Source organism: Acipenser ruthenus, chromosome 20 (assembly GCF_902713425.1).
Source record: "Acipenser ruthenus chromosome 20, fAciRut3.2 maternal haplotype, whole genome shotgun sequence".
NCBI lineage: Eukaryota > Metazoa > Chordata > Actinopteri > Acipenseriformes > Acipenseridae > Acipenser > Acipenser ruthenus.
In genome coordinates this window covers 20,309,487-20,333,693 of record NC_081208.1, presented here as the reverse complement: position 1 = coordinate 20,333,693, position 24,207 = coordinate 20,309,487, and the positions used below count along the sequence as shown (strand labels likewise).

Genomic DNA, 24,207 nt, shown 5'->3' with positions numbered 1-24,207 from the left:
ACTGAAGAAGCCTGGGTTATGGACTAAGAAACTTGATGCTTCTACCACTGTTAAAACAGTCAACGGATTGCAGAGATGGGCAACTCCCTTCCACACCAGGTCTTTGGTCCAACCATGTTTGTAAAGGTTTCATTGAATACATTAAGCAACCAACCAGGTCCCAAAGCAGTTAACCATTTCATTATACATATTAAACTGGTGCAGAATGGCCCTCCAGTTGCCCACCCACAATTCATTTCATGATGTAATTTAAAAAGACAATGTCAATACATATAGGCACCAATGTATATGTTTTTGGAAATACAAACTACAGTGAAATCTCTTTATTAAGATCACCAAAGGGAATGGAAATGGTCTTGTTTGGTTATTGCTGTCAAGGAGTTAATTTATTTTGATCTCAATTATAAAAAGGTCAAAGAGGAATTAAATCTAATGAATAAACATGTTCAGGTCACCTGAGGATCTCTCTGAATAGAACGGGACAGAGCTTGTCCTTACTGTCTATGGAGCTGATCAAAAGTAGGGAGGTTTTTTTTGTATAGTGTGCAGAATAAAATTAGATGAACATTCCCATTTTTAATGAACTTGCTTATGCTCAACCGTTTGTTTCATGCAAATTCCATTAAATAAATAACTTAAGTACATAAGAATTTAAGAAAGTTTACAAACGAGAGGAGGTCATTCGGCCCATCTTGCTCGTTTGGTTGTTAGTAGCTTATTGATCCCAGAATCTCATCAAGCAGCTTCTTGAAGGATCCCAGGGTGTCAGCTTCAACAACATTACTGGGGAGTTGGTTCCAGACCCTCACAATTCTCTGTGTAAAAAAGTGCCTCCTATTTTCTGTTCTGAATGCCCCTTTATCTAATTTCCATTTGTGACCCCTGGTCCTTGTTTCTTTCAGGTCGAAAAAGTCCCCTGGGTCGACATTGTCAATACCTTTTAGAATTTTGAATGCTTGAATCAGATCGCCGCGTAGTCTTTGTTCAAAACTGAATAGATTCAATTATTTTAGGCTGTGTGCATACAACATGCCTTTTAAACCCGGGATAATTCTGGTTGCTCTTCTTTGCACTCTTTCTAGAGCAGCAATATCCTTTTTGTAACGAGATGAGCAGAACTGAACACAATAGTCTAGATGAGGTCTTACTAATGCATTGTAAAGTTTTAACATTACCTCCCTTGGATTTAAATTAAACTTCTACTTCTAAGAAAATGCACCCAATAAGAATAAGTGTCACTCCTCTGGAACAATTCTGTTTTTGTTTGTCTGGCTGAAGACCTGGCTACTAACTCCCAAGCAAAGAAAAAAAAAAAAAAGAAAAGGGAAAAGACTGAAGTTGGGATTGATTTACTTCATTAACCGAGATTACAAGTTTAACTTACAAACCAGAGGTCAAAATTTCTCATTAACAAGGGGACCATGAAGCGCTGCAGGGCTTGGTTCAAGAGGAGACCACTCTTATTACTAACTACACATTTCAATCTGTCTTTGATGTTCTGTCCCCCCACCCCCCCTCTATTTTTTGGCAGAGGAGTTGATTTTAATTGTAGCTATAGAACACAGCATAGTTAGCCTGCAAGCCAGCCTCCACATCTGCAGTGAGTGCAGCTTTAGTGATATTGGGTGCAGTCCATCGCTTCAGGCAAATTTTAATGGTTCCCCTTTTCATACGAGGCTCAGACTGTTTTCCACGTGATTCCTGTTAATTTAGCTGCAGGAAAGGGCATCAGTTTTCCTTGTGCTTTTTTTCTGATCCATACTACCAAAGTAGGTGAAATGAATTAAAATGAAAAAGAACAGACTGCAGCTATTAATGTTCTTCTGACAACCTTTTCGATTCTGTATATACACAGACACACACAATAGTTAAACAAGCCTGGGCACTTTTTACTTATTGTCTTTTTTATAAAAAATTTAAAAACATAAAATAAAGGAAAGGAGCTACCTTTGATGTGATCAGCCTTTCCGCTGTCAAATAAATCACTTTCCATCCATAAATATGTCAAGAATTTCTCAGGGCTGTATAAAAAGTAAGACTGAAAATGTAAGTTTAGGGGGAAAAAAAAGCACAATGTGGTTTTATATCTACAGGAAATATATTTGAAGTAGCCAAAACTAAAGTGTGTTTGTAACATACTGTATATAAATCCACCAGAGCTGTAAACCTCTTGTATACATAAATGCAAGTGTTTGATGCATACACTGATGGACAAAAGAAAAGGCACCTCTGCATATCCACAAATTCTAAATTATTCATAACATACAAAAGAATGTCCTAACTAAGATTCAACAGTTCTATAAAAAAAAAAAAAAAAAAAAAAAATATTGCTCCAATATTTGTCCACATTCTCCCTCCCAGGGGACATAAAAAAAAAAACATTTATTAAATCCAGCCCACACCCCTCAATGATTGTACTAAATACCAGAACCAGGGGCATATTAGGCCCTCCACTTCTTATGAAAAGCTACCATTGCTAGATTGTAACTAATCTGCCTGCTGGAGTTCTTAAGGCCCCTTTGTTTTCCTGTGGATGCGAGATCAAGCTGAAGACAGACACTGCAGTCTTGACTGGCTATCAGTTTCACCCCCTTTGGCAGTCTGTATCAAGGCGTTGGCTGCAACACAAACTCACCTACCTTTACAAAAACCTACCCAAGCGCTGGTTACATTTGTATCAATGCCAGGTAGCAAATCACTGCCTCCAGATTTCACCAGCAAGATATCTCAAAGGTCATTATCCCCTCTAATTTCAGTTTGGCTCTGAAGTGAAGAGCTGTCTTTGTCTGGGATTAATGCAAAAACCTCAGGATTTGATGGCAGTGGGAAAAAATCAGCGTGGGCCCCATAATGCTGTTTTCTCTTGCTCTTGGCAGAGTCCCCCAGGCTCATTTCTGCAGAGATGAAATCTATGACAAGCCCTTCAGTGAAGCTGAAAGCAGGCAACAGTCGAGCAACACCCACAGGCCCTCGAGGCATCCTGTGACCCCCTTAGAAAAGTCACATTCACTTTGCTCTTGAGAAAGGAAAAAAAATGCTTCAGGCACTTCTAGCCTATGTGAAATGAAGAAATGTGAGGAGGTGAAAATGAAGTGAAAATAATTTAAAATGTATCTCTTCCCTTTGCAGTTTCTCAGGATGGGTCTTTTTAAAAGTATGTAAGCAAAACTGTTTGATTAGTTTAGAGCATTTATGGTAAATCTCCAAAATAATCTTTGAATTCATCACACTCATCATTAAAGACTTCTTGCCAAAACCCCAGGAAACAGGCTCATGAAACAACCACTATAAAATATAGTGAAAGTGATAGCCATAACATTCAAGAACCAAAAGTAATGCTTTTATTTTGTTATTTGTGCTTTTTTACTATATAAGCTGCTGTTTTTAAAATTTGCCATCCTCTCTCTAGCAGAATGAAAGTAAGTTGAGATCAAGGGATCCAAACCAATAAGGGACATAGAGAAAATGCCTAATGGAAAATAATATTAGCTTCTAGATCTCCAATATTTCAATCGCCTTAAGGTAGTCCTAAATCAGAGAATGCAGGACGCATTTAAAATACATTTCCGTCATGTTTCTATTAAAAGTTGATTAATGAAGCTTTGATTTCTATTTCTCAGTTACCACACTATTACTTTATAAACAGTAACAGGAGGTCTCTGTAAACCAATTTAAAAAACCACTGCATGCAAAAATAAAAATCATAAAATATATAGTCAGTTGTATATAGTAAACTAGCAACACAAATTTATATAGTTATAGATATATATATAAACAAATACACACACACAGAAATTAAATCTGAATTGGTCATTACACTCAATGTTAATTTCTATACCCAATTGCCATGGTATTACTTGGGTGCCTGTCACTGTTTAAATCAAGGCGATTGTTAACGTGTCTCTTAAAATTCACCTTTCCCTTTAAAACGTATTATTTGTGAAAAATAAAAACAAATTAAGAAAGGCAATGAAACTACAGTTACACCCCCTAATTTTTATGAGTAAACTACTTCTGATAAATTCTGTTACATTACATGACTAGAGGGAACTCTTATGGGGACATAAAAAAAAAAAAACTAGAAAAAAAAAATGCTTATAAACTCTTCTGCTCTTACCTCAGCACCTGCTGCAGCAGCTCCAGGGGAATCAAGCTTGCGTTTCTTTCGTGGACCAATAGCTGCCAGTGCCGTCAAATTAGCATCTCTCTGCCTCATCTGCGCAAGCTCTTGTTGTTGCATCTACAATTAAAAACAAAATTATGCATGTATTATTTATTTTGAGTCAAACTATCACCTAGCAATTTCAGAACTTCATGGCAACTTGGAGATGGTGCCCTCTGTGGGTCTTACCATGCATTGCGGAATGATTTATTCTTTTTACTTTGACTTCAAGAATATACAATAACAAACATGCTTTAAAAAATGTAAACTTTTTTATATATACTTATAAAAGGTACAGGGCAGAGTAACCTTTCTAACCAATAAACTGAATTTATTAGAGAAAACATCCCATTACAGTGTTACTTCAAGACACATTGTCCTTAGAAAAACACTATGCTCAGTGTACATTTAAAAGGAAGTCTCTTTTTTTTTTTGCTAACAATGAAAAACAAGTATATTTTCTAATAGGTAAAATGGGTGCATCAATGTCACAGCATTACATTTCCCGATATGCAGGCCACAATACAATACATATTGGGATACATGCTATGGTCTTGCATGCTACTTCTTTGTAAGATGCAGATAAGAAGAAGTAAGTTTAAGAAAGCAGGTCTATGTGATTCTTTTGGTCATCAAGACTTCCACTCTATAATTATATTACAAATAAAAAAAAAATATATAGATCTCTCTCTGTTAATGTATTACCTTATTTTAGCACACACACCTCTCCCTCATCTATAACTAAATTAAATTAATAGAAGTATAGTAATAAAGCCAATTAATTTTTTTACACTTCTGTTTCATAGAACTAGTGGATATCTATGGTCCAAATTCTACAATAGTCAAGTTTAGCTCTAAAAGATGTGATAATAATGTAAAATCAAAATTTTGCAGGCCATGCAACTCAGAAGGCTGAAAGCTAATAAACAAAATAAAAATGTTCTAAATCTACACAAACACATTCGTCAAGTCCTATTAGGCTCTCTGTTTAAGTATCAGAAACTCACACAGTTTAAATGCCAGTTGCACAGGCCGGCACACCTGCCCTTTGGAGGCTGAGAGAAATACTTGTAGACTCTAATCAGTTACAAAGGTCAGGAGCAGCAGAGAGCCTGTGAGCAGCGATTTAAAATCCGATTGATTCATGTCTGTAGTCAGGCCAAAGAGAATATAAGTGTTATTTCAGCTATATTGTAATTATCAACCTCCAAGGCAAGAGTAAATAAATGTGTGCACAGCTTCAATAAATTCAGGGCCATAAAGTAAGGCAGCCATAGTAGTACTACAACTTGGTTTATAAAAGCCAGGTGTATGTTAATAGTAAAGTTTAAACTCAAGCACTCAGTCAATCGGCAGGTAGGATATGAAAGAATATGGTTTCCCCTTTGCTAAAACGTTTGTGATGTCAACCTTTGATCTTCTAGTTGATTAATTCTGATTTCAAACAGAAAGAGGCAGATTTGTCAACTAATCCAATTGCTACTGTAACTGCAAGATTTCTAACTAAGCCAGTCAATTACAAAAAGTCTAATATATTTATTTCCAGAACAGAGATTTTTAAAAAAGTAAATTTGCTTTAAAACTATATCCCAAAATGTTGAATCAGAGCTTACCCTTACACACAGAGATGCAGGTAAATGAATCATCTGCCTGATGTTTGTACTGGTGTGTTAAACAACAATATCTTATTCCAGAAAGACTACATTAAGTTATTATTTTACTGCACCTTCACAATCTGCTAAATGGCTAAGTTTTCTTTAAATGCAAATATCCCCCCTGAAACAGGAATTACAATAAATCCTTTTAAAACAAACCTACATGAAGAAGCATGTACTTTTTCAAACAAAAACCCTCACCTGCTGTTTTCTATTTTTCTAGTTCATAACAAAGGGTTTTGATGTTGCCCTTGGGGCCTGCCTGAAGCTTCACAGCCTGCTTTCAGACAGATGTCCTTAGCAATGTGTAATTCTGAGGCGTGACGTCATTGATGGCACTGCATTTTGACAGAACCGGAGTCTCTGGGTTATAAAAGTATGTTCAGTTTATTGCCAAGAGTGGTGTCTTTACAGTCTGGTTTGTTTATATTTTTGCATCTTTAAGAATATGTAACTGAGATAAATTGTGAACAGAATGAAAACCCAAATTAGGTTAAGCTAGCGTTTCCTCTTTAGCTAAATCACTACATCTGTGCTTTTAACATTCTTCAGGTTCTGGCACTGTGTTCAACCCAAACCATCTTGTGGTTTGATCTACTATGCATTAAAAGCACATTGTTAAAGAAAACTGCAAAAACTGTTGGCTTTTATTAGCAGACTTTACATTCTGGTTACGATGTAACTACCATATATTTAAGAAGTTAGACAAACACCAAAAGCATTTTCTTTCAAAAGTATGATTTTCTTGTTTTAACTTTGCAGGCAAACTGTAACAAGTATAATGCTTTCACTCAATATTTCATTATCTGGCATTATTTCCCCAACAGAGTAGCCCTTATATATAGTAGATAACAAGTGAATTCCATCTTTCCTTTATTCACAGAAAACATCAATAAATATAAGTGCATCTAAACAGATTAAATCAAAGATTAAAATATATATAAAATATTTATCTTCAATCAAGTGCAGCACAGATTATGGATTTCAAGCTAAATCGGTTTCTACATTTTCATCTTAACTAAATCAGCTTGACTGATCATTCCAAAAGGAAAAAAAAATGTCAAACACTTCTATAGTACTGAAACACCACAAAACATTATTTGGAGCATGGAGAAGAATAATGTATATAGTTATTAATGTATGTACAGATTCAGGTTAATGTATAAAAACTCTACTGTATCTGAACATTGGGTATTTTATGGACATGACAAAATCTGTTAACCATCATACAAGATGGACAACTACCGCAAAAATCGTTTTATAGGTCGCACTGGCGTAAGTCACTCCTCCCTTAGACTTCAATTTTAGGGAAACAGCTTTTTGTGTTTAAAATACTTATTTTTTTCCTACATGCTCAACACTGAATTGTTTGCAACATTTTATTCCATTAATAATTTGACGGTTTGTTTTTCGTTTTTAGTTAAACTGCTAGAAACTATTCGTTTTTCAAAATTTAAAAAGTTATAATTAACAGAGCATAAAATCAAGTTATACATCACACATCACATCTGTATTAAACTACTAGTATTTATTTTATCAAGTACGTAAACAAGTTCAAGAACATATCTTCTTTGCTTTCCAGCTGCATTGGCTTTTACAAATTTGTTGTATTAATTCAAATTTAAAAGAAAAGTATTAAACAGTGGTGCTTCATCAATTAAAAAAGCAAAAGAAAAACACTAAACTGCACCATCTAATAACCAGAAAACAAAACCTTCTAGTGGTGCATTCGGTGCAGTACAATTGAATTCAATTTCCAGCTGTACAAATACATTAATTTTTTTTTGTTAATCAGAACCATAACCACACACACTTTACAAGTGCACCACTACGTTGCACTGACATGTAGAACAAGTTACAGTATGTATTAAAGCCATCAAAGTACTCCATTTAAAAAAAATGTTTTTTACATCAGGCCACAAACACTTTCTTCCTATCAGCTCGTTTTTCTTTGGCCACTTTAAGTTTGTCTTTGTTTTGTCTAGTCACGTACTGTTTTTTCAGCATTGCGATTAACATGTATGACTGCAAATTCAACAATGTGCAATTTCAAACCTGTTAAGTAGCATTTTTTTTTATTTCTTACTGTCCTACTTTATCCAGTCTCACCTGCATTATTATTATAGCATTGCAGTTACAATGAAGGGAAGATTTGAAAAGTTACTACTCTGCTTTCTAAGCAACAGCTGTTTGGAACAGATCCCAGGGGCGGGTTCAGTTTGAATGTTGACAAATCAATGGCATGGGAGGGTGGGAATAAGGAAATTCAGAGACTGACAGCTATTGTGTTAACACTAATAGTATTATTTATTTATTTGTTTGTTTTTATTTAGTTGATGCCTTTATCCAAGGCAACTTACAGAGACTAGGGTGTGTGAACTATGCATCAGCTGCAGAGTCACTTACAATTACGTCTCACCCAAAAGACAGAGCACAAGGAGGTTAAGTGACTTGCTCAGGGTCACACAATGAGTCAGTGGCTGAGGTGGGATTTGAACCGGGGACCTCCTGGTTACAAACCCTTTTCTTTAACCACTGGACCACACAGCCTCTGAAAGCTTGTGTTTAAAATTCAAAAAGACTAAGGATATTGAGAGTAAGAAATTAAATTTTTTAATTAGAACAGTGATTTTGTGTTTCTGCCTAGCAACATGAACTAAATGCCGTAGATCCTATGAGACATAACCATGGCTGTAGTAATCCCATTATGGCACTGGTACAGTAGTTTAATATTAGACACACCGGCGCATACGTCACACCGGTGTATTAGTCGCTCCCCTTTTAAGGGCCCTGCAAAAATGTCTAGAAAATCGACTTATACAACGGTTTTTAAGGTAAATGAAAAGAGACAAAAACATCCCATAACTGCATTTATTTTCCTATTCAGAGATTATATTCCTAGAGAAATATTACAATCATTTACACAGATGAACAACTGCTAATTATTTTAGTAACCAGTAACTCCAGAGAAAAAATTTTATATATTTTTTTTCTAACAAGTGCTTATCTTACGAAATTTCAAATGTTTACACATTTTAATATTCACTTTCCTAGGCATGCTAGAGTCAATTGAAATTGCTTTTCTGAAAGTGAAATACAGTAGTCATCACCTTCTACTGATCACATGTAATTTACATCTTGCAAAGATGTGAACTCATAGTCACACTCCAAGAAGAAGATCTCAATGATTTATTCATTTCAAATAAAAAATTGGAAGGTAGATGAGAAGAATCACTTCACAGGCTGCAGCGTTCTTGAGGCGCCGACGCTAGGCTCTTCTTTCACGCTGCCTGAAGGGGCTTCGTGTGCAAGTCCTTCTAATTAACAAGGTGAATCATGCAGCCATTCTCTAATTAGTGAACATGACAATCTAATGGAAACATGCACTGAGACCTGGCACACACAAACCGACAACAAAAGGGGGAAAAATCCAAATTTTCAAGAAACACTGTGCTAGTAAATAATTTCTAATGTGCTTGAAATGCATCTCTGGTTGCGTTTACTTTACATTTTCTTTGACAGTTTTCACTAATTGAAATCTATCATTTGTCCCACATTCTATTCTTTAATCCCATGCAGAGAAGCTGACAAAATGCCACAAGCACAGCGAAACTTCCCCTAGTCCCTCGCCACTGCAGTCCCATGGAATTGTAATCTTTATAGGCAGAGAATGGTCTTGCCAGGCTTATTTTTATATTTTTTTTATTTTTTATTTTTTTACTTTTCACTTGGGAAATAAGCTGCAGCTCACTCACTATCTGGCAATTCTGTTTTATTTTTCATTTACATATTTACCTTACTTTAAAAAAATTAAAAAAAAAAAAATAAAATAAATAAATAAATAAATAAATAAATAAATAAATAAATAAATAAATAAATGCATTCTTTAGAGGTTTAAGCATAATGACTTCAAAAGATGAGGAGCTATCCGATACACATTATATCCATCTGTAATGTTGGTTTCAGAGAAAGCTATCAAAACGTAGCTATTACGGTTTAAAAGGCCCTGTTAAATGGTTCAATATAATTATAGACGCATAGCATCTTTCAGACCTCGCCTTCATCACAATCAACATAAAATCAACTGTGCCTGGTGAGAGGAGAGGGGCCTAAGATATCTCAATCAAAACCTTAGTTGTATACTCAAGGAAACCCATCTCTCAGTCATGTGCTTGGCTCTCTACAGCTGTTGTGACTGCTTGCATTAGACAATCCACAAGGATCTGTAATGTGGCCAGTTGAACAGAAGTCCATTCCTCCAAAAACACATTACGGGAGTTTCTGTTTTGTGGCTCCCCATTCAGCTTTCAACAACCGTTACGGTGTATTCTAGAGTGTTAGAATCATTCTTTTGGACTGCAGTTTTGGGTCCATGTTTTACTGCTCCTGTGCTGGAAACTGTTTTAGTTCCTCTACCAATGTTGGTTTCTCTTTCACAGACCTCTAATAAAGCAGTCCCTGGACGTGCTCTATTGGATTCAAGTCTAGACTTTGAGCCACCCACAGCAGGACTAGTTTTCTGTATCCCCCAGCATTTCTAACAGTGAAGTGTCATCTTTTTTTAAAACATTGGTCTGGCTTTTACTCAAGATGGTCAAGCGAAGACTACTACCTCTCTACAAGGAAGATGGACAAAAAGACTAATACTTTCTACTGCCTCGTTTCCATCGATCTTTCACCAGTCTAAGCACCTTTTTTTTTTTGATGGTAGCACCAGTTTTACAGCCTATTTAATATTTAGGTTATAGGATGCATATATAAAATGCCATAGCCCTGAAAACTGCAATGGCCATTGCTTGTGTTCTATTTTTAAAAGTATATCAGGCACAATATCTTCAAAATACTTGGGGAATTTAAATAAGATTTAGAAAAAACCAACAATGCAGTGAACCCTGGGTAACTGGACTTAACATTTTTTGTTTATGAAAACAGACAAAGAAACTGGCTGTATTCCTAATGTTTTAGAAATGTTATTTAAAAGCTGGCTAAATTATAATTAGCAGTGGTAGGAGACATAATTAAAAGGTATGAAAGTAAAACTAGTTGCGATTTAATTTTCACTTTTCCCCCTGCTGTTATCTTGTTAATTAATACAGCTATTCAAATTTATTCACAGCAAAAATGTGTTTTAAAAGATATGATTGTCTATTTCACCTCCAGTGTCTAATACAGTTCATATACATACATAATGCTCTTCAATTAAATGTATGCTTGAAAAAAGTTGTTTGCATGTACATTTTTATACATTTGCTCTGATAAACTCTCTGAAGTAACAGTGAATCTAGGATAAAGACAACTATTAAGATGGAAAAATACCATCATGATAAACTTCATTTTCAAGTTCATAAAGATAACTGACATTTGAGAAAGCTGAACTAAAAGCACACAGTAGAAATAGGTTACTTGCCTGTGAACCTTGAATATAAGATACACCAATATTCTTCTCACCTAGCAAATAATTTAATATTCTTTCTCTTCTAAACTTAAGACTCAAACAGAACTGAAAATGTGCACAGATTATCTCCGTCCGTCATGCTTTAATCAATGAACAAGATAACCGCCTTGAAGTTTCTCCAACCTCTTGCAAACTTCTATCACATATTCCTAGTCTCCTACAGACCTTTTGGATTGCATTTTAGTAAATTCCGACAAACTTTATATTGTATACCAACCTGTATGATGCAATGGATTAAGCTGTATATTTTGATTGAAAAACATATTCAGTTTAGATTATTTGCGCGAGTGCTTGCTTCCTAACCCCCCCCCCCCCTCCCCAAAAAAAAAGAAATGCTTTCCACAAATGTACTGCGTGTTTTCTTCAAATTCATTGCAGATCTTGCATGATTAATGCACAAGTGATTACTTAAATCAAAAAATATAGGCAACCAAATGTTCTGTCTATGTAAGAACAGCTAAAGGCTTTTGACAAATCGTTTGTCTTCCTGACTTGGTATCTTAGAGTTCTACACAATGGATACAGAATTACAGTTAACATTTTCCATTCTGAATTCTCATGGCTTGCATCTCAAAACCATTGTTTGGGTTGTTCTGTAACCGCAGGGCAAAATTAGCAGACTATGCTTTCAGCATACCTAAAAGGGAATCACTTTCCTATGGGATGAGAAGATACATGTAGGCCTTGGGAAAAACAAAGCTCCAATTGTATATGTATTCTGGGGTGCTGGATTTCATTTGTCAAAAGATGCTATTACTTTACACATCCTTACAACATTCCGGTGTATAAAACTACATGTGTATGGAAAAAAGACTATGTTTAAACTATATGTCCAATGTCGTATATTACAGGCTACCAAAAGATTTGCGTATATCAAAATACACATCAATGTGTGGGCAGCTATTTGTAACGCGTCTGTGTCTGTGTAGCCACTCAGTTTTAAAACAGAACTGAATCAGTGACACCCTAGCTGCCCTACAACTGATTGGCTTATGGCATGTGCTTCTAATTTTTTGTCCAAACACTATTACATCTATTTTAAATGCAAACTTACATACTGTATGTATGTGTGTATATATATATATATATATATATATATATATATATATATATATATATATATATATATATATATATATTCATATAAAAGGCATGTATTATTGCCAAGTAAAAATTCCAGAGATGTACTATATCTATAAGAATTCTCTTATTTTGGAGATGTTTTTTTTTTTCTCCCCTTCAAATTCCAGAATGAATATTTAGTTTCCTTTTCACCACAATCAGCACTAGCACAGCTGTAGCTGTCACCACACCAGACTGTTCTGCCACATTTCACTGCCTTCAATTATTTTTACACTGTTTCGTTAAGAGATGTCTACAGTAGAGGCTGCATTACTGCATCCGCTCTTTTAAAAGCCAGTGGCTCTTGTTTATTAAACCATAATTGGGCTTTTCCCACAAACATATTCCGAATAAATAATGTATCGTTGTTTCCAACAAAGCTCATTGTGAGTAAAGGTCAGTATTTATCACTTGACATTTCACATCACTGTTGGGCAACCGTTGTTTTACATAGAAATTCACTTTCATGAAATGATCCAGTCACAGAAACATATCCTGACAAACTATCTGTTATTTAACCCAATCCCATTAAAATAGTATCTGTTTAAAGAGAAGATCCATGCATAATCATAGCAAGCCATCACAACTGCCCTGTCTGCATCTACTGAAAAATACTTTTTGAAAGGATAGGATTTTTATCATTTTTTCCTGTATGTAAATATACTTTGTAAGGTGACAGTAAAGCTTAAATATGTATATATGCAATGAACGGTGTATTATAGTGCAATGAGATTATGCAAATCGATTAATGTCTGTCTGAAGAAACTTTTAGGTTCTCACCCCAGCCACCAGTAGCTTAGTTATGCTGTCAGACCAGAGCCCATCACATTTCACTGACTTCAATTATTTCTAGTCTTTTGTTAGGATAACATATCTGCTGCACTAGTATTTTTGTGCTGGCACCGAAACCTGAAAGCCTTTGTTCTAACACACTGTACTGTATGTATAGAAAATGCTGCTAATGTCTCAAATATCATATTGATGGCATTTTAAATACACACAGGTTCACAGACACAAAAAAATGTATTTTTTTCACATTTGGACATTACATATGAACAGATCTCACAATACAAGAACACATTCCGATACTCAATAAATTGCATTAAAATGTGTCCTGACCAGGTTTTGTCACAACCGCATTTAAGCAGTTTTCTAAAATCTGGTAGAATATCATTTTCCACAAGGGGTAACAAACATCCCAAGCAAAGACAAACTTGGATAGCAAAAGTTTCTCTGTGCCTACCAACTAGATATTAGTAAACTGAAGTTCACACACACTGATGTGATAAAACCATGAGCGGCATGATTTATGAGTGCCACATATTGATGCAATATACAGTATTCCTGAAACATAGAATTTATATTTTAAATTAACAATCCACACAGATCCCACACTTAAAACTGCTGGCGCAATTTCCTGTTCTCAATCCACTACAATAGTCGGTAACCTTAAGCTGTTTGCAATTTTTATGAAGCGATCACATTCAAAACTTAATTTCAGCTTGCATTTCAATTCATTTTAATATATAACAACACTCAGAAGGACTAATTCCATCTTAAAAAAAAAAAAAAAGTCTCCACCAGCTGCCTTAAAACGAAGATGGCTCATTATCCTGATGAAATTGCACCAGACATACGTAGCACTGACAGGCTCAACTGTGACACACATTTTCTACAAGCTTCTCTACCCTAAAGCCAATCAGGTGATGAAAATGTAGATGTACGGCACTGACAAATGTCGCCAGTTATATGAAAATAACTCCCTATTTATATAGTTTAAAACATATATATTTAAAAATTTAAAAATACAGAAGAGCTAATACCTCTCTTGTTCTTCCAGCTCAAGTCACTTTTCAACCAGTCACACTACAATGGCGAGGAGCCACTATATCACATTTGGGCATGTTATCTATTCTGCATTCTTGTTTTACTTACTGGTGTATTTATTTTATTATTATTATTTTTTTGCATATTTAAGAAGATTGTTACCTAAACAAGTCCATGTTGAAAAAAAAAAAATACTGTTGCATCAAATATTACCAGTATACAAAATCACCACTGGAAACTGCTTCACGAGATGTGATTTATAACCGCCTATTGCTGCATGTAGTAATAGAAGTATGTCTGTTTGGCTCACAGCGACACAGACAAGTGAGGGCTGTTGGCGGGGCTTGTGTCCCTTGAGCTACTGTTTGCTGCAGCCACTGTGTATTTATGGTCTTCATCACCCACTAAAAAAAAGAAACACTATAAAACATCTGCCCCATTCTGTTTCTCTGATTCCAATAAAATCGTAAAGACCATTTGCTTAACATTTGTTATGCAATTAACTGGAGTATGCAATCGTCAGGAAGAAATGTGGGCATTTTAATAAGAAATGTGTTTAATTGCAATTAGGAAATTGAGCAGGAACCACATGTGCAATTGATGAATGCACTGCATTGACAATATGGTCAGCCCAATACTATTATGAGTAGGGTTGGCCAGGGTAAAACTTACAATGCAATACCCATTTAGCATAAAATAAATATAAAAATGACAACCTATCTTGTTTATTTACAACAGGTCTGATAACTTAACAAGTTTCATTACAACTGGAAATGTTGTTATGGAAGTACCTTACCTTAACTAGTGGCACCATTTCTTTAATCTCTTGGACTATACTTTCATTAAAATAACTCGATAGTTCCAAAGGCAAGTGGCAAACTGACTTTGCCATCACTGTGTATAAAATAGTAGTTGTCTTATTTCCATCCCTATACTAGTAAACATGCAAAACATTCAATGAATACATATTCTACTGCAGAATGGGCTTCAGGCAGTCAGGGTATGCATCTTTCATAGTATATTCTTTAAGGTATCAAAAGAATAAAGATTGACATATATGCATTGATTGTTTAACACAGCCATAATCCTAATTTTTCAATTTTAATATACATTACCAGTATTGGTTTTGGATCCTTAAGCATTATTGCGTTTTGAGAAATAAACTGCATCACGTATAAATCACAGCCTATTCAAATTAAACCTACCTACGTACAAACTCAATCTACATAAAATGAAGTCTAACATATGGGAAAAATCCAATCTTTGCAGGGATAAAAATGCATTTCCAATGCAGACATCAAAGATAACAAATGAATTCCTAAAACTTTTAAAAGTCAGACTTTAAATGGTGTGTTATATGTAGCAAGGCATGAAAAATTAATATGTTCAACCTTTGAAATGTCAAGTGTAATGATCTCTACGCTGCTTACCTCCTTAGCTTTTTGTTTCAGTCGAGCTTGCTCTGGGTCTTCTTGCCTTGAGCGACTCTGCACAGTTAAAGAAAAAAAAAAAACACAGGTTAACAGCTGGTTTACGGACTTACTCATATGTTGCAGCAATGGGGGAAAAATGGTAAAAGAAAAGGGAACAGGATACAAGGTGTCAAGGACGCAATGCTCAAAATCATAGATGTGCAATTTCAAACCTTCAGATCTCTTCCCTATAAATCTGTACAAAACTTCAGCTGTAAATAGGAGGGTTGAAAAAGACTTTAATCAAATGGGTTTATTAAGAATTCTGTTGAACCCAGCATCTTCGGCGTGGTCGTTGGAGGATGGATTTGCATGGTATTGCTTAATAATCTGAGGAATTTATTTTTGTTAAATTGCGACAGACTTCATTACCTTCAATCTGTATTAAACATTTATTTAATTGACATTTAAGAAGTCGCAGAAGGAATTATGCTGTGCTGTACAATAGCATACACCACTGCAAGAAGAGAATGGTTTTAAATAGATAAGTCTTATTAGTAAAACAGTTGTTTATAGGAGGACCTTCCGTCTTGATGATTGAAAACAGAGGCCTTAACAGAATCTTTTTAAAGCCTTTGAAATGTATACCGAGCATCAAAAGAAACTTATCACTATTATAAACACATATTTAAAAAAAAAAAAAAAAAGGTATATAAATGATGGACATTGACGAAATGTTTTTGGTTTCTTTTTAATCACTTGATCATTCATCCTTGACCATGACACGCTTGAGTGACTACAACTGAAACATATGCACTTAATCACCTAATTAGTGAGACAGTTGATTGGACACTGGATATGGAGTAATTTCAGCTGTTGAATTGCAAGCTTGAATAAAAGCAATAAAGAAAATCACAGAAAAAAAAAAAAACAATATGCCACGTCTGTCAAGAGAGTAGCGCCTTCGTGCAATCAGCATGTTGGAGGCTGGACTAGGGCAGCGTACTTTGGCTCGCCGTCTTGGGTGCTCACAGCCAGCAATTTCAAACCTGGCGAGACGGTATAACCAGACACACTCTGTCAATGACAGGCCAGGAACTGGGAGACCAAGAGTCACAACACTTCCCCAAGATCGACAGATTATTTTACAGCATCTTCGTGATGTCAATTGTTAATCAGCACAATAAAAAGTCACTGCACCTGCTCTAAAACAGAGTTTGTCATTTTTCGATCACATCTAGTGAATTTTATCCAAATATAAGTGATACGGTTCTTTTGATGCTCAAATATAAGTGATACATTTTTTTGATAAGTATTTTTTTTTAAAAAGCTATTTTAGTGTTTTGTTGAACAGCTTATTGTTTATTCCAATTGATGGACTTGATCATTACTCTGTAATAGATTTAGTACAAATATAAAAATCGAGATTTAAAAATCACCATGGGGTATTAATGTTTTTAAAGACTACCGTCAAACCTACTCAACCACTGTTCAAGTGATCATTTAACCTGGGAAATGTACACCAGTGATCATACTTGTATAATAGCTTTGCCCTTAACACTTATTTCAATGGACTTTTCTTAAGTTAATCTGATCTGTGTGCAAGTTTTGTATTTAATAGAAATAATACCCAATACCTGTTGTAAAACTATACCACAAAAAGTTACTGTTTTTGTAATCCATTTGTAATAAATGCTAGCTAAAAATGGTTATTTAACCAGAACAGAAAATGTGCAGCAATTTGTTAGTTTTTTAATAACTATAATTAAAGAGAAGTTAAGTATTTATATTTATTGAGAACCATTAATGCATGCTTCTTAAAGATTCATTATTCCATGAATACCATTTAAAATAATGCATAATGATCTCCCTTTGAAATGCAGAACCTCAAACCACACAGATTGGAGTGGGATGTCACAAGATGAAATATTACATTGTTAAAAAAAACCAAAAACTGTTTATACCACGTGTTCTTGGATACAATTAAGCATTCCTCCGTATTTAAAAACTGTACTTGGATGCCAGTGTGGTCATTAGGACTCAAATATTGGATAGATAACCTCTACATAACGCTGTAGCTGAATGCAACTATGCTTTCAGACAACAATATACCGTAGGCTTGTTTAAAAACAGCACAGACTTTAAATGCAGTGTATACAAAAATAATGTAACTAAACAATTACATGTAAATCTAATTACAAAAAGGGACTTGCAGTGACAGTGGTTTTCTTGATGATAAATCATGTTTATTACACTTTAAAAGGAGCACAGACCCTCTTAAATCCAAATAGAAAATGCCTGTGGATAGTAGTCTGCTACTCTAAATGTTAATGGATCCCGTTAAAGATAGGAAGCTTAGTTTTTATTCTGAGGAAGGGAATTTTTGGTGCCAGTATTTTGTCACAGTTACGGACTCCTGAGACCCACAGGATAAACAAGACACTAACTGCATCTCAACAGAATGTTGTCTCAACTCTGTACAGCTAAAGCCTCTTTCACACTGGCATGATCTACCCGGGTCTAAAGCAACAAATGGTCCAGTGGTTAAAGAAAAGGGCTTGTAACCAGGAGGTCCCTGGTTCTAATCCCACCTCAGCCACTGACTCATTGTGTGACCCTGAGCAAGTCACTTAACCTCCTTGTGCTCCGTCTTTCGGGTGAGACGTAATTTTAAGTGACTCTGCAGCTGATGCATAATTCACACACCCTAGTCTCTGTAAGTCTCCTTGGATAAAGGCGTCTGCTAAATAAACAAATAATAATAATAATAATAATAATAATAATAATAATAATAATAATAATAATAATAATAATAATAACAATAATAATAATAAATATGGCTAAACAAAATAAACAAACGTTCCTTGCAGAAGTGAAACTTTCATGCAGGTGTGGATGTTTGTTATTGCGTTGGCTCACAAATGGCCATCAAGCATTTTGTCTCACTCAGCCCGGGTCACTGGGACCCAGGTTAAGCCGGGTCCGACGCCGGTATGTGGTTTCACACGCATTGTGACCCGGGTAGCCAGGACCTGGGTAGGAGTGCCAGTGTGAAAGGGGCTCAAGGCAGAGATGTACAATTTCACCCTGTGTCATCCTAAAAGTCTGTGGTCTTCCAAATCGGAAATGTATCCAGGGCTTCCCACTCAATTATAAATTCAAAATTATAAAAAAAGTTAAACACTAAGTAGGTTTGGTGTGACAGTAGGGTTAGGCAGCATGATGTGACAAATACTTTATCGCTAACCAGTTTGACACAGTTTTCAAAGCGTTAATACACCAATTGCTCTCTAAGAGGCAACTATCACTATCGCTCTAGGACAGCCACATGGGCACAGCCACCTGCAATTTAGAAGTTAGGCGATTTGTCATTCAATGTACTAAACTATTGTGCTGCTGTGCATAATCTTGAAGAACAACTTCAATACACCCTCATGCCAGATTAGGAGAGAAACACCAAAAATTGAAACGCTACACTCAACCCCACTAAATTCTCCCTCATGAACTCATATTCAGACAATATCAGAACATGAACGGACACCCGCTGAGTGAGAAGGGAAGACAATATTCACAAGCCATGTCGGCCAGCTGTTTGGTAGGAAATACTTGTAGTCAATAGGCCAAAAAATAAAGCCTGCTTGTCTTGCAGGATGTACTTAAAGCAAGAAAACATGTTCTCTTAAATGATCGGGACACTGTTGGGCTATATACTGTGGCCCCAGTACGTCTTTCGGTAGATATTTCTTGCCCAGTTTAACCCCCCAAAGCAGATCCTGTAATAAATATCTGAAATGACAGACCTTGGCAGCTTTCAGCAAGATCTCCCTCTCCTGCTCATCTTTCCTCTGCTTTTCAAGCCGTTCCAACTGCTCGAAGAACTTCAGCTGTGACCGGACGTCTGAGCCTTGTTCAAGCCATTCGTCATCCTATTCAACAGGGGACAAAGGGAATTATTTGATTTGGGAAAAACAGAACTTTATGCGTCACAGTTCCACATTAAGGAAGTAGTAACATCTGAGGCAGCCTGCGTGTTATTGTGCTCATAAAATGGCCTGTAAAATCAATTAAAATTAAGGGTTTTTATATTAATTTAAAAGATTAAGCCAAATCACACAAGTTATTTTAAATTAAATGTGATAAAGCCTGATTATCATGTTCTTATTTTTTATTTATTTATTTTTACTAGGGATGTTGGATTCAGTTTAATTTATTAAATGCCAATTTAAGGATTAAGCTGTTCCTAAGCTTTAGGATTAAGCTGATGTAAAAAAATAAATAAATAAATAAATAAAAAACTGGGAATCAAAAAAGCCCTGCTGTTCCTTTATGATACACAATGAGAATGAGAGTACATGTGTACAACATTCATGTGTATGGGGAAAAAGACTTAAATAATCTTATACTGCACCTATCCAACTGTATAAACACTACAGCTAACATGCATATCTTTGACAATGGTTAAACATTTAAGGAAAATTCATAACGTTTAACAAATGTTTAAAATCTATTAACATCCCCAGGGTAGCCAATTACTACAATTCATTATGTGGGACTTATACAAGAGCTGTGATGATCCAATTAGTCAATTAAAACAACATTTTAAAATAAAACTTAGTGTGATGGGGTTATAGTCTCAGTACCTGTGCAACGGTCCTAAGACTATAATGCACTGGCATCTCAGCCCATTCAACTGAATGGAAAGGCAAGGGCTGGACGCAAACCACAAACCAAATGGTATGAAGAGGAACATCTTTCCATTCAACTAAAGAGCAAGCTCCATAGCTGAGAGACGGGTCTTATGCTGATTTCTGTATTATTAACTCATCAGCAGCTACAAGGAGATTCATTGCATTCTCTCCCTGCTTAATCAAAGCTGTTCCGAGCGTGAACACAAGTGTGCATCCACCTAGACCTAGGGAGTGAGTTTCAATTTCAGATTCATAACCGCGACCACTCTCTTTCCCCAAGGATTCAGAGCGACTTTTTAGATAATCACGTGTCTCTCAAGCAGCATACATGCTGTTGCTTATAATAATGCAAAGAAAAGAGGTATTTAAATAACCTGTTTCAACCACAGGGGTCAGGATTCTTCCCATAGGGCACCACTGTAATGAACTGTAATGTCCCCAAGGATTCAGAGCGACTTTTTAGATAATCACGTGTCTCTCAAGCAGCATACATGCTGTTGCTTATAATAATGCAAAGAAAAGAGGTATTTAAATAACCTGTTTCAACCACAGGGGTCAGGATTCTTCCCATAGGGCACCACTGTAATGAACTGGCATCTCAGCCCATTAAATTGAAAGGAATGGCTGGGCGCAAACCGCAAAATATATGGTTCAAAGACGAACGTCTCACCATTCAACTAAAAAGAGCAAGCTGGGTTGGAAACAATTACGGTACATGTTTTTTTTTTTTTCCAGGTCATTTAATACCAGTTCTATTTATGCATTTGATAGAAGCCACCTGATCTGACATCACAGACGCATGCTATATTTCAAGCAGCACTGTGCATTTGGCCTCCAAGGAAAGTTTGCAACTTGGGAGTTCAATTATAATAAGAACATAATGACTTCTGCCTGATCACCCCTACATTATCACTCACACAGTGTTCTGACATTCCGATAATCCACCCTTTAAAAGGTAAATACTGCAGGCATTTGTATAATGTATTGTTCTCCATTCTCATATTGCCTTTGTAAGCAGACACCTTTCATCTACCCCTTTTCTTTATTTTGAGCTGATACTGCAACTCATAGTCACAGCAATACTTTGCATTTGCAGTTAACTATATTCCGTTTCTAGTTTGATCATTTTTCGCTGATGTCAACAGTGGGAGTTCAAAACCACTTAAACTTTCATCTGCTCTGAAATGAGCCGACATTCAATCAAACCATCACAGGTCTCCATTTCCAAAAAAATATAGCTAATAAATTTTAGGCAGTATTACTTAAAATTAGTATGTATTGAGGTATACTTTGTCAGTTGATTGCTAACAAAACTTGGAATGGCTAAAATTCTTATGAAAATGCAGGCTTATTTCTAACACAGTGGTATTATATTGAATATTATACAAGGTTTTGAATAATTTTTTTAATTTTTTTTTTATTTGGAATCGCCAGTTGTTTTTTAACCCATTTTCTCCCCAATTTGAAATACCCAATTTTAAAAGCCTGGCTCACCGCTGCAACCCCCGCGCTGACATGGGAGAGACGAAGACGAGCACACGTGTCCTCCGAAACGTGTGCCATCAGCCGTCCACTTCTTTTCACTCTGCAGGCTCGCCATGCAGATACCTTCACTGCTGCAGCGTCAGAGGACCATGCAGCTCTGGGTCGCTTGTAGGCAGGCCCGCAGGCGCCCGGACAATCTACAGGGGTCGCTGGTGCACCCTGGGCGGCGCTCGACCAATTGTGCGCCAGCTCCTGGGAACTCCTGTCCACAGCTGGCAGTGGAATAGTCTGGACCCAAACCGGCAATCTCCAGGCTATAGGGCCCATCCTGCACTCCACACGCAGTGCCTTTACTGGATGTGCCACTCAGGAGCCCCTTGAATTCCATTTTAAATAAATGGGAACTACATTAATAATCTAAAAACAATAGCAGATTTCAATACAGCCAGTCAATAAAAATCATTCAAGTAATGCACACAGTCTGCCATTGTATGTATTTTTGCTGATAATCGCAAGCACTGCTAGAACTGGTGGACCAACTAACTCTAAACTGTGCCAGTATTCAGATCCACCATAGCTTAGATTTAAACAAAAAAAAAGAGTAAATAACTCCAAATGATTGAAATTTGAATTTGTAAACAAGTTTGTAGCCAAATTCCCTAGTGCTGTGAAGAGCTAACTGGAAATACAGGAGATGAATTTTGATGAAAGTTAGTAAGAAACCCCAACAGAGAAAAATGAATAAAGCTCTTTAGAGACCCATATTAGCACTAACCTTGGACTACCTACTCTTCAGTTGCTGAACAAAATGTATTTTATATGTGTGGGGTTTAAGCCATTTAACAAATACGGTTAATTAACAAGTACACTGTCAAGCATTATTGTTTATTACAAGCAATATACAATAAAAAGATGAGCATGTACTTACTTTGCACGTCTCCATTCTGTGCTGTGCAATTATAGTTACTTTCTCTAGGACTGTTCTTAACCTTTCCTGTGTTGCATGGGAGATGAAGTTGACAGCCTCAACTGGTACTTCAGTAACTCCAAACTTTTTAGCTAAAAGTGAAGTAAAAAGGAAAAAAAACACAAAACACAGCACTTTTTAGTTCAATATTCTAAAATGTTTATATCAAGATTTAGGGTCATAAGCTATTGCAGCTAGGTCAAAACATTTTAACATTTTAATTAGAACAATTTTCAAAAGAATAAAAAAAAAAATCTTTAAAGGTGAATTAATAACACTTTCATTTTTATACATATAAACTGCATGGCCACCATACAAGGATCTTTAAGATCACTGTACAAAGATAATTAAGATCGTTTCCAGCAAAAACAGTATTCTACACAGAAAGTATGACAATTAATAGCAAAAATTCTCTTTCAGTTTCTCCAAGCCATATTTAAAAAGTTTCCAATTATGCTTTTGTATCCATTAGCACCCACTGGCCTATTTCTAGGAAAAGCTGTTTTTAAAGCAGGGGAGTGGGGTCTCGTTTATGATCTTTTTGGGATTAAAATAAGAGGGGTTTGCTAAAGTAATGTTTTCTGTTAAATAGTTTTCATTGTTACCATATTGTAGAATAGGAAATTAAATCAAAAAAGCTACATTAAAAAAAAAAAAAAAAAAAAAAAATCACAAAAGTTGTACAGATCTTCAAATCTAAAAAAAAAAAAATAATAATAAAAAAAAAATAGGTGCCTCTAGAACGTGGGCTTCAGAAATTACATTAAGTACAACACTTTTAAATGTATATATATAAAAAAAGAAATCTTAGCTTCTGCCATGATCCCCCACAATATATAACTATGAAAAAAATACAACCAAAATTACTTTACTAGAACTATGGCAAACCAGGAAGCATAGTGTGGGTTTACTGAGGCAGAAAACAAGTTAACACTAATCTGAATCTGGCTTTGACTACATATTTTTAAGAGCTGACTATCAAAGAAAAAAATAAAAATAAATAAAAAGCAGATGAGTCAGAGCATTTCACTGATACTTGTGTGTTATTTTACTGATATGATTTAAGAGACCTGGCAGGTTTCAGAGCCTCCCTTGGCTTCCTGTCAGATATGTGTTTGGATTAGCCAGTCACTGACAAACTGTGGTGGCCAACTGCCACTCACCAGCAGGAGGCGCCGTCAAGTTCTTATACTCAAGGCAAACGTACGTTCAAGCCGGAAGATAAAGATATACATTTTTAAACAGGTTAGTCCTTAAGGCAACAGGAGATCAGGAGACACATACAATGGTAAAGATGTTTCGTTATGGAAAAAACATAAAGCATAACCATTATGTTATAATTATAAAATAACATAAAAAAAGATGATTAGGGCAACAGCATCTATTTTAAGTGGTGGATCTACATACAAGAAACAAGGAAGCCTGCTCTAACTC

General features: G+C 35.7%; 1 protein-coding gene across 2 annotated transcripts in view; it reads right to left on the bottom strand.

Annotated features, from left to right (window-relative positions):
- Nucleotides 1-24,207, bottom strand: part of LOC117425093 (transcription initiation factor TFIID subunit 4-like) — a 72,074-nt gene that overhangs the window by 17,931 nt on the left and 29,936 nt on the right. For both annotated transcript variants that reach the window (XM_034041761.3, XM_034041762.3), the window contains 4 exons: nt 22,735-22,865; nt 19,434-19,559; nt 15,652-15,708; nt 4,118-4,240 (listed from right to left, as the gene is read on the bottom strand). In XM_034041761.3, the coding sequence (XP_033897652.3) occupies nt 4,118-4,240; nt 15,652-15,708; nt 19,434-19,559; nt 22,735-22,865 (437 nt within the window). The remainder of the gene's footprint in view (nt 1-4,117; nt 4,241-15,651; nt 15,709-19,433; nt 19,560-22,734; nt 22,866-24,207) is intronic.